The 11,827-nt window shown below is 50.6% G+C and overlaps 2 protein-coding genes across 2 annotated transcripts in view; one reads left to right on the forward strand and one right to left on the reverse strand.

The window, feature by feature from the left end:
* Nucleotides 1–28: 28 nt before the first annotated feature.
* On the reverse strand, nt 29–4,300 carry LOC122366620. Its single transcript, XM_043339079.1, has 5 exons — nt 3,896–4,300; nt 2,463–2,590; nt 1,935–2,154; nt 669–1,559; nt 29–378 (listed from the first exon to the last, which is right to left on the reverse strand). The coding sequence occupies exons 1-5, from the start codon at nt 3,983–3,985 to the stop codon at nt 199–201; spliced, it is 1,509 nt and encodes a 502-aa protein (XP_043195014.1). The 5' UTR covers nt 3,986–4,300; the 3' UTR covers nt 29–198.
* Nucleotides 4,301–5,057: 757 nt separating this feature from the next.
* Nucleotides 5,058–11,827, forward strand: part of LOC122366623 (serine/arginine repetitive matrix protein 2-like) — an 84,471-nt gene continuing 77,701 nt past the window's right edge. The window contains exon 1 of the mRNA XM_043339083.1: nt 5,058–5,290. The gene's annotated coding sequence lies outside the window, so the exon portion shown is untranslated. The remainder of the gene's footprint in view (nt 5,291–11,827) is intronic.

Consider the following 11,827-nt stretch of genomic DNA (forward strand, 5'->3'; position numbering starts at 1 on the left):
GAAATTTTCCTTTTTCTCAAACAACGTCTTTATTTATCTTCCCATTTATTTAGCGACCCTTTCACACGACATGTCCCTGTGCGTACTTCCACACAAGAGTTTAGTCGTTTCTCGCTTGGCGCTTCTTCCAGCCAGGAGAAGGGTCACCACACAGCCGTGTTGATCCGTCTGATCGTTCTTGATCAGCTCACTCACCGTCTACACGGGAGTGCTGAGTTGGCCGGGAGCGCCCTGCGCGCGCGGCCGGCGCGACTGCTGGTCGGTAATCATGTGCCAGGCAGCACAGATGGTGGTCAGCTGCAGCAGGCAGGCGAGGAAGGCGCACACCAGCGGGGCCATCATCAGCTCCAGTACCAGCTCCGACTGGTTAAGCTCTCGCTGAAAAACGTCGACCGATGTAAATGATAAAATCGCCATCATACAGAGATAACACCATTTAAGCAAAGGCACGCCGCATCTTTCGCTTCTAACAGTCCTTTGAGTTAAAAACGTAATACATGGCAAGAGGCAATCAGTTTCCTGTTCCCCTCAATGTTTAGGAATTGTAGGTATATCTGTATAGAACGATGAGTTTTTTTTTATAGCACATGTACCTACCTCTGATACTCTTCGATCTTTCACATTTAAAACAACAAGTAGCCTAAGAAAAATCCAGTGACATGCCTTACCCGCAGTTTGTTCTCGAGCTCTGTGAAGCAGTGAGTCTGGTTCTTCTCTTCCGGGTGCAGCAGACAGTCTGTGGCAGCGGGCGCCCAGTGGAAAATCACCTCATCGGTTCGGTCGTCCCAATCCTCTCCCGATTCCTCCCAGTCTGCGTCCGTGTGTCGTCGCTGTCGGGAGGTCTCGTTGAGAGACGAGAGTGTCGTCATGTTGACCTTTTCAGATATTGGTGAGGTGGGAGGGGATGGGGTATAAGAAGTGGTGTTCTGAAGCAGGACGGAGTGATTGGTAGGCGGCGAAGTCGAGGCAGTTTCGGGGTGGGTGGTTGTTTTTTCGATAGCTTGTCTACCCTCGGGCTTAACAGCTTCAGTGGGAGCGGGAGGTTTGGATGAAGAGGAATCTACTCGTGAGGATGCTGATGACTTTGCCGAAGAGCTTGTTGCATTGATTGCTGGTGCTTTGGTTGACTTCTTTCCAACCTCTGTTGATCCATCTGCTTCACCAGCTGAATCTATCGTTCCTTCAGCTCTAGGGTTTGTCCCATTACCACCTCCTTGCTGCAACGTCGCATTCACTTCTGTCCCATTTTTCTTTCCACCAACCTCTCCGGCCTCTCCATCAGGCACCGACTCCTCTCCAGCCCCTCCACTCTTCTCTCTACCGGGCTGTGTAGCTTGGGTCGGCACCTCCCCAGGAGCAGTCAGGATTCCTCCAGGAGCAGTCAGGATGCCTCCGGGGCCGTCCAGGATCACCACGTCCACCAGCTCCTGTTCCGTCATCGGCTGTGCCAGCAGCGACTCCATCAGCTTCGGCAGATGGTCCAGCTGAGACTTGTTGTAGACGAGCAGGCCGATGGCGGCCAGCTCCAGGACGGTCGTCACCACCGTCACCACGATGTACTGCCGGGGGATAGAATAGAGTCAATGTGGGCTTGGTGAATGGACATTGGACAAACTTGGTTTGCATACAGTGGTTGGTTGAAGCAAGTGCAATAATCGCTTTGAGTGAGCATTTGTGAAGCTATGGGAATTATAAGCATCGATGTTTCAAACGTACGCCGAATATGATTTCGATTAAAGTATTAGCAGATTTATGACATTTTTTCTTCATTGTTTCGGAAATCAGAGGGATCGAAACAGAAAATCGAAATCGAAACCCAAACAGCTATCATAGCTTGTCTCCTGTATGCTTAGGACTAAATAGAACTAGCGGAGATCTGTCCAACTGATGCATCCACCCTTTCAGAGTGACCTTAGCACTGAACTCAGTCTCACCAGAGCCAGCGGTCCACTGCGTCCGCTGATAGCGCCACCGTAGCCGCCACCAGAGGCCACCACGAGCAGCACCCCAGCCGCCAGGGTACCCTGGCCTCCGTGACGCAGCTGGGTAAGCAGGTCACTGTCACAGGAGCGTGCCAGGTCGCCCGACGCAGCCGCCAGGTCAGCAGGCAGCCGGCCAGGTGGAATGTCGCACTGCCAGGCTGTCATCAGCTGACTGCGGAGGGGGAGGGTGGGGTGTTAGGGGGACGATAGGCGGTTGTCGTAAAAGCTAGAGGCTGCTCAGTGCCCGAGAGGTCGCCGTAAGTCATTTAGTAATAAGATAAATCAAATTGATAGCTTAGGCAATATGATAAAATTGATAAAAAGGAGGAATTACGTAAGGCAGGTTCAAGCTTATTTCCAGTGATATTGAGTTTCGCTACCCCAAACATTCCAAGCTACAGCACACCGCTGGATGTGCTCGCTAGAAGACAGACACCGATACTCAAATCGAACGCGCGCATTTCTGAGCGCGGAACTCACTGCAGCAGCTCCCGTTTGGTGTTGCACTTCCTCACGATATCACTGAGGTAGACGGACCGACGTGTGTCGTCTTCCTTACACTCAGACATCATGGCAGAGCTGCCACCCACCACCACAAATCCCAGAATCTGTGAACGGGTTGAAAAAGTGGCGACAGATAGGGCACGTCGTGTTATCGTCATTATCCGAAGGTAGGCTAAATCGTTTGTAAGGCTAAATCGCATAGTTTGTTATTCTTATTTTTTATTTCTGATTGCTTCATAGACTATAGTGAGGCACTGGCCAGCCACCCTGACCGCAAAAAATCGTTATTTTTAAAGCTTACGGAATTGTTAAAATTGTATGCCAGACACCGTCACATCGCAAAGAAAAGAGTTGAAGTTGAAAATTTGTTACGAGCGAGCGAGCGCAGCGAGCGAAGTGAGTCTTTTCAATATAACGGAAAATCTCAGTATGAGCGGCCCGGCCCGGCCCGGCCCGGCCCGGCTTGTAACGCTTTTGAGAGGCTTATATCTCAGCAACCGCTGGACCGATTGGCCTGCGATCTTTTTTGTTGGGTAGCCCCATCCCTTCTACCCCGTAATTGACTACTTTTGATACATTTCAGTGACCGTCGTGGCACGTGCCACGTGAAAAGTCAAGGGTGTTCAAGCTGTTTTGCAAAAGTAGTGATTTTGATAGGCTCATATCTCAGCAGCCGCTTGGGCGATTGACTTGCGGTAATTTTTGTAGTGTAGTAGCATCCCTTCTACCCAAAATAGGATACTCTCGATGCGTGTGGGTCACCCCCAGTACACGTGCAAAATACAACAATAAGAGGTGCCAAATTTGTTCCCATTTCAGTAACTCGGTAATTACTGGGGCGATTTCGCTGAAACTTGGCATACGGGTAGGCACCCACCAGGCAATGCATTCCCATGTGTTGCGGTTAGGGTGCTACTGCACGTGCATGGGGCGTTTCCAGATCTCGAGAACGGCTGGGCCGATTGCGCTCAAATTTGGTACACGGTTGGGGACCAGTTAGTAGGGTGCCGTGCAAAAGTCATTTTGGACCCCGTTTGCACGTGCGCACGTGCAGAATGCCGCTTCCAGATCTCAGGAACGGCTGGGCCGATTGCGTTCAAATTTGGCACACCGCTAGCGACCGGTTAGAAGGGTGCTTTACGCAAGCCCGTTGGAAGCACCCTCTCGCCCTTCCGCACGTGCAGGGCTCACTATCTCGCTCGCTCGTTCTTCGCCCAAAAGGCGTTTTACTGGTTTTATCCTCGAGCAGTCAGCCCGATGAAGTAACATGGTGATGTCCGCCTAAACAATACTTCAGCTGCACCAGAAATTAGTATAGTTATTGTAGCTCATGCTTTGCTGAACTGGAATGAAATAGACGTTTTCCAGGGAGAACGTCAACACTCGGGCGGTTCATCACTTCAACTTACCATTGTCATCGTCAGTGCGAACAGCAAAAACACTCTGTGCCATGACCACGGATGGTGCTTCTGTGGCTGGCGTGCACGCTCCTCCGCCATCGCTGCACAAATAAACTCTTCAAACTTGACACAAACTAGCTTCTTCACGCGGATAGTTCAAGAAGTCACAAAGGTTCAAAATCACCGGTTCAATCACACAAAAATCAACTTTCAATTCCCTTCTCGATCGTTTACTTTACCTTCATCACTTCTTTGTACAACAACCCAAAACAAAACACACGGACACCCCCAAACACAGCAGAGCGTCCCGTCCGCAGCCCGCCGTCCGAGTCAGGTCAGGGACCTCTGACCGGTCACCGGGCCACGCTGTGCCCTGAGGCGATCCGGGCGGTTCAAGGTCAGCTGATAACACTCGGGTAGCAACAGACCACACCGAATCGCTCCTTGGGGTGGCCGTTCGGAGGAGGTGGCCGCGGGGCATGCAGCAGTGAGCGTTCCTGAATTACAAAAAAAAAAAATAGCAATGCAAGTTTAAAAAATGAAGCTCACAGAATCTAATGATAAGCAACTTACAAGAATTTAAAATAATATTATCAAGAAGTGCCACAGCTTGTGATGCGGTCTCAAAATAAGTGCCCTCTATTTACCTCCCCCGAACGTCCACCCTCCTTAGGTCTGCTAAGAACTGGTTCATGAAGCGGCTTTTTGTCCCGTGATGTTTATCTGAATTATGAATCACTTTCTGGCTTCTGATTTACATTTGTATGTTTTTTTTTTGTTTTTTTTCCCTGAGTAAGTTTTTGTAACGTTTGGATAATACCGTTGATAAATCGCTGTTCGTCACATGGGCCAGATAGTGTTTGTCTTTTCATTGTGTCTTTTAAGTAAGAAATAATACATGGATATGAAAGCGTCCAATTAAATAAATTTCTTCGATCAATTTATTATCTCAGATAGCCCTTTTTGCTGGATAACAACGGCTCCAAAATTATAATAACGAATGCGAATAAATCGACACATTCCCTAGTAAAACTAGTTGCTGCAACAGTCGATAGATGTCAGCACCCTCCGACCACTGCCAGCTCTAAGGAACACTGACCAAAGACTCAGTATCTCTCTTTGCCGATAGATGTCAGCAGCATCTCGGCGGCGCCTCGGCCCGAAGCCGTGCGAGCGGCACGATCAGCTGGAAGCGGCGGGGTGGTCGCCGGTCGGCCGTGGGGGGTTGCCGGTCGGCCGGCCGGGCAGTGTCGCGTGGGAGCCCGCGGTGTGTGTTTTGTGTGGTGGTTGTGGAGGGACTGTGGGACTGAATGTGGTGACACTGACAGATTGCGCGGTTGACTGTGTGCTAACAACGGTCGTACGTCAGACGGGGTCCTCAACGTGACTGCATTTTCAACACGGGTGAGTACCAAACATTGAGCGACTAGCATTACGGCAAGCGTGTTTGGGAGTTGTTTTGGCGACGGGCGGACTCGCGTGCGGCGGGGTTGTGACGCGCAGAGTTGGAGTTGCACGCCGGGTTGTCAGCCGTGTGGCGCTCGCGGGCCGGCGCGGACTCGGGCCTGGCCGGCGGCATTCCTTGTCCAGAAGACCGCTCATTAGAATGAACCACACACCTGCACTGGCCGCGCCGTTGAAAGGAAGAGGGTGCGGTGTTGGGTCGCAGGGTCGCGCTGCAGTTCAAGGTCAGACCCTCACGCTCGCGCTCGACGCTGGCTCGGCGTTTTCATGCCGTGCTCCTGCCTGCTCACGGACGGGTGCTGATGAGTTCGGCGGCGTGTTGACGGAAGGACGGCCATCCGTCAATCGTGACGGCTGTGTTTATCGGGTCCGAGTCCAGTGTTTGGGACGGCTGTCAATGAGTGTGGCTGGGGCCTCTTTATGTAGCTGTGGGCTGTGGCCGCGGTCGCGCGGAGACGGAAGGCATTGACCAAAGGTTAGTCACGGCAAGTTAGCATAGGCTCCTGAATGAATCTCTAGCCCGTGAGCTTTTTATCGATACCTATTGCATTACTCACTTTAATGTGAGTCACCGTGGTGTTTATTCCTATATATGTAATTGGATCCTTCGGAATTTTGATTAGCTCTTTCACCCGGAGTAGCTATAGGTACGTGGCTGATAAATGAAAACGATATGTCTGCATAATGCGTTGGCCGCCAGATCAGATTTCAATTTCTCGGCTGCCAGAGATGTGAGGGCTTGGCCGCGGCCCGTCCGTTGCTCTATATAAGGGCTGAGATGCCGTTTGAAGTCGGCTTGATGAAGTTGCAGCACCAAGGCGTAACATTGAAAATGTGAAGGTGGAGCGCTTTTCCTGCCGTTGTAGCGCTGGTGTAGGTATATGCCTAATTGTTTTTTTATGATCTTCAGATCGCGATGCTTAGATTAAGACTGCCAACTAGCAAAGAATGTCCCTTCTAATTGCATAGTTCAGAATCGCTATCGACCAACATTCAATATGCGTCATTCTTGCCAATTAGCAATTCTCACAAACGTAATTAAAAACCTACTGGATCGACCTGCTCACAAGTCGAGTTTTTCGGTGAGGTCCCAGTCGAAACAGTTATTCTGATGATAGCTGCAGTGTAAAAACTTGACGGTGAACCATTGTCTAACTGGCCTGGCCTGTCAACCACTTGGGGTCAAGGGGTGAACTTATTACAAAAACAAGTTTTTTGATTTGGCATCGTTAATCTATACAATAATTGCCAATGCTTTGTTGCTCGAGTCGGTGAGGTTTCGTTTTGGTCAACAAGACTTCCTTGGGAACGGAACCTCTTTTGTCACTGAAACCTTACCGCAATAGCATTAAGCATATCTTGCCCTGTCTGTCTAGTGCGGCTAGTTGTCATATCCCACTCCCCCGTCCTTACAGTTCACATTTTCACACCCTTCCCTATACCACCATCACCCATCCACCCCTGCATCACCTCATACGGATCACCTGTAGCGATCACCTGACTCCCCCCCCCCCCCCCGCTCAACCGGTCTGGTCTCTATAGCAACCTTACCTCTACTCCAATGCATCGCCGCCTCCCCGTGGCATAAGACGTGGCCTGGCTCGCTCCCTGCCTCTCAAGGTCTCCTCGCAAAAGGTGTGCTAGGGAGCGGCACCGCGGACGGCCCGCCGTGGGCATGACGTTCATGTGGTGTGGGCGTGGGGACGGGGTAGGGGAGGGGAGAGGAGGAAAACGGACTGCTGACACGAGCAATAGCGCAGCGGTTTTTACGGGGACTGAAAACTGTCGTATGGCGTGAATGCGGTGGAAGGACCAACATTAATGGCTACGGTCTTATTTATTTTATTTTGTGCCACGCTTTTTTAGTCTCCATGTAATTTCTTGTATTCGCTGCGATGCTCTTATTGCTCAGTGCAATGTTTACGGTTGTGGAACGAAAATGGCAACAGTTTAGAAGCTGACGTCTGTGTTGCTAGCTCACGAATGATTCCGAAGCCAACACCTCACTTCCTTCACAGATCTAAATGAAGTTTTCCCTGGATGGATCCATTCCTCGAAAACCTATCCGTGAACGCATACGCGGCTTCTCGATTTTATTTATCGCCTCGCCATCAATCCTGCTTCGTAACACTGGCAGTTTCCTGGGAATATTTTTTCAATTATCTGAATTCCCCCAACGCACTGGCATTTTGCGGGCGGCTTTCTGACCAAAGAGCCCATCAGGTCGGCCTGAGCCTCATCTTAGGCCGCCGTCTGACAAATATCGACCACAATCGAAGATCGATGCCCTTCCTAGCTTCAATCTTCGTCAACAGGTCACGAAACTGGGGAGGGGGCGGTGGCTGGGAGCAGGGGAGGGGGGGGGGGCGACGGGGGAGGGAGAACAAAATGGAACGGGATCGGCTTTACATATACAGGGTGTTCGCGATAAATTTGACACTCCACCAACTCTGTTGAAAATGCTTGATATCTCAGGAAGTAACCGATGGATTTCCACCATTCAAATTACAGACGATAGCCCAGTACATGTAGTTTTCAACGCATTCAAAAAATTGTCCCCATCAATCTTCTAACACCTTCAGTGAGCCACTTGACCTGGAGAAGATGGTCTTCACATGGTCTCTACAGAGACATGAGGACACCATCTTCAGCCTTGCTGGTCGTTTGACTTTGATGTTACAACAGGCATCGCTGGTGTTTTTCGCAGCTACGCCACATAAGCAACGGCTCATAAGATTGCAGTCTTTTGACTTAGGAGGTCAAATGTTCGGCCCGGTGAGGTTGAGGAAATTCTCCAAAAGTGACTTTTGACTCTTCGCGGAGGGAAAGCCAGGCGACAAGTTTTGTTGGCATGTGAGCCGATGTCCATATGGTCACTCTCTCCACTCATGGCCTCACTGTCGCGCTGAGCAGCTTCACACAGCCTCACGAGGGCAGCTGAAGACCTCCCTTGAAGATGTGGTAGCTCATGATGTTGCCGTCGCTGAACGGGCAGTCGCCACACTGTCTCCTACAGGCCAATGCGTCCATGTTCCGAACGCAGCTCTTTAATTTCACTCTAGCGGCCTTACCAGCGTTTGAAGAGCATTTATCAGCAGTCAAACATGAAAACCGGCGCGGCTGATCATTATGCACGCCACTGTCTTCAAGGATTGTGACAGGTTCCAATTAACCAAGCTCAACAACTTTTCCACCAATAACAAACAACATACTGAGCTAAATATTGCCTTTTACAGATAAAGAATATTCCAACTGGTCTTGAAATAAGAGAGAAATGAAAAACTGTCAAATTTATCGCGAACACCCTGTATTGTCTTGTCTTTCGTTGTTCATGGGACCTTACTCAGCAAATGCAATGCTGCTTTTTGTTTGGTTGGGATGCAATGATGAGGCCGATGCCCAAGGCCTCGGCTTTCTTTCAGGCAGAACAGACCCGCTATGAAATTAAACGTGTTGTGCTAGCATTTCCTGTTGAATGTTACGCATGAAATGGGCGGCACTAGGAAAGTCACATACCATCCTTTCCCATCTGTCATATCAGTGTGCCTCAGTCGAGTTCAGTCTCATACCATTACCTTCCCAGTTCCCATCATACGGGAATCACTACCGTACTTAACCTCTGCAACTCTAATCCGCCGTCCGCAACACAGCTCTCAAACCAGGCCTCTATACGGACTTTGATGGTGTGGCACCAGCTCTAGGACTGGCCCTGGGGAATGAAATGGACGGCAGGCAAGGCCGTATAAGAGACGGCAGGTCTGAATTACCACCGACTTCAAACCAATAACTAAGGCGAGCCTGGCTTTGGAGCCAGCGGAGGTTGGAAAGCCTACTGGTGTTTCTGAAACTGGAGAAATAGCGCTGTCGGCAAATGATACAGCATACCAGACCTAAAAGGATGATGGTAAAAAGAAAGAAAAGTAATTTGTCTGGTTTGATAACTGCAAGTGCGGCACTGCAGAGTGCGGCGTTCTTTTCAAATTGCACTTGCGGAATGCGTCTGCAATGGCTGCAGGTTAAGGCGTCATCTTCATTACCGTCTGAGTTATTGTGAGTGCTGGCGACGATCCAAGTCCATTAATATCGACGCACTATCGATCGCTCGGCGGCTCCGAGCTGAAATATGTCAGTTCTATTACCGAACCGTGCAAATGCAGGGCGAACTGCGCAGCGCTGCGCGTCGCACAAAGCTTCAGCCCTTGGGTGGAGGCACCACTGAACACACACAAGGGTGGAGGTTTGATAACAGCACTGTGAGCGAGCATAGAGCGAATCTTAAACCCATACTGTCCTCAGATCGCGTCGGCTTTCCATCCACATTCTTTTTGACTCGGTCTTGTAAAACAGTCAGTAGACTGTGACACCATCACAAAGAACGAGGGTTCGCACGCCGCGACTACCTCGGCTCCTATCGTCTGGAACCATCACTTCACCGCATGGCTGCGTACGACCGATTTGACACAGGTGTCTTACGGCTGTCACAAAACCTGTGTGCGCCCCAGCGGACATGTCACAGCCATCTGTTCCTGTGGTGGTCTCCCACCTACTGGCCCTCCGCTTCAGTCTTTAACTCTGCCTCCATCATCGCGTACGCCACTATATTTACAAATCCAATTCGTACCTCTGCCTCCATTCCCGTCAGTATCTCGTCTCTGCCCGCGGTGTCTCCGTCACAATCTCCGCCTTCTTTTTCGTTTCCTTCGCATCGTTTCCACTTACGTATCGTAACTCGTAAGTGCCATTAGTCTCTGCCCTTCCAGCCCCTCGTATTTTCATGAACCTGTGCTCTACCTTCTTTCGCCAAAAATTTTTAACAGTCGCATCTCCTCTCATAATATCACAACCTCTAGAACTACCGCATTGTAACAAAAACATGAATACTCGGTATTAGGGAGCGCAACCGAAAAATGGGTGAGTACGGCCAACAACAGCCAAACTGGAATGGGTCGCAGCACGGGACACAGTAGCGACAGAGAGGAAACACTAATCGGTATTAGGGTCCCCTAATAAAGTTTAGTGGCCCCTCTGGAGTGTGAAGACCAGCTGGGTCGGAGGTGGGTTGGGGAGCGGCAGTCCGTGGGGAGGGGCGAGGGCGGGGAGGGCGAGGGAGGAGACGAGAGGACAGACGTCAGTCAGTGAGAGGGGACGACGGTGACAACAGAGGCGGGCCGCGAGTGGCGCGTCTCCCACCCCCCATCCCCAACGGCGCCAATGTCCTCAACATTGTCTCCTCCGTCTCTTTTTCGTTTTTTTTTTTTTTACCTGTTAGATGCTGCTGTGGTTGTAACGGTATAGGACAGATGAAATGTGTCCTTCGCACGGGAGAGTGATGACAGTAGCGAGAAGACGCACTGCATGGCTGGAAGCACACAACACCGGCGTGGGAGAGAGGGCAGCCTGCCTGGATGGGTGGCTGCGTTCGAGCCGGCGCTGATTCTACGGAACAAGAATTGACTGACCAATCGGTGGCTGGGGGAAAATGGATGGAGGAGGGTGGACAGTAGACAATGGACGGTGAACGATGAACGATGAGTGGTGGAGTGTGGATTATGGATTGTGGATTGTGGACGGGGGACGGTGGACGAGAACGGTGGACGACTCATTTATGATGGACTTTGATGGTGCAGTGGTGGACAAAGGGCGGTTGATGCCTGATGGAAGACGATAAATGTTGGATGGTGGAAGGCGAACAGTGGATGGCGGATGGCTGGGCGGTGGATGGTGGATCATAGACGGTGAGCGGTGGACAAGGGGCGGTGGACAGTGGAAAGTGGATTGTGGATGGTGGATGGTGCCCAAGGACCAGTGGACGATGAACCGTGGATGGCTGACGGCAGTGGGCTAAGGTTCGCCACGAGCACGAACGACAGTACACGAATGATCCTACTGATAGAGTCTTTTTACGATCACTGGCGTCTGCATTGCCAGTAAAGTCCACTGACATGTTTGTTGCCGATATTTTACCAAGAGCTCAAAGATAAATGGAATTTTCTGTGTCTTGGAGCATCGTTAGAACGTGATATATTGCACTATGGGGTGCATTTCTTATCCGTATATCTGTATTTTTAGTTTGCCAGTAGCGTTATCGGAAACCACCGCCATTGAGGTGTCGTATATAGGTGGACAATTTGCCGTAATTGGACGCCTGACAACATTTCACCGCAAGAAACATCGTTCTGCCGTGACAAAGCCTGAATCATGTGTAGCGGATTGTGAGTTCCCTCAGCGCTATCTGATCCGAGCTTCCAATCGTCGCAGAATACCACGAATAGCGCAATGGCCAATCGCTAGTGGCCATTGGTCAATGGTCATTGTCTGATGGTCCTAGATAGCTGAGTCTTCAACAATGCTGAAACATGCCGCCAACTTTTGACCTGGCCTTGTTGCTGCTTGGACGATTCTAAGATTGCGGTGCATCTTCTTGCTCCGAGGGTAAAATTGAATCTCTAAGTGGCGCTGTGTCCATGCTCCCGTGTA

This window comes from Amphibalanus amphitrite, unplaced genomic scaffold (genome assembly GCF_019059575.1).
Source record: "Amphibalanus amphitrite isolate SeventyFive unplaced genomic scaffold, NRLGWU_Aamphi_draft 000820F_arrow, whole genome shotgun sequence".
NCBI classification, from domain to species: domain Eukaryota; kingdom Metazoa; phylum Arthropoda; class Thecostraca; order Balanomorpha; family Balanidae; genus Amphibalanus; species Amphibalanus amphitrite.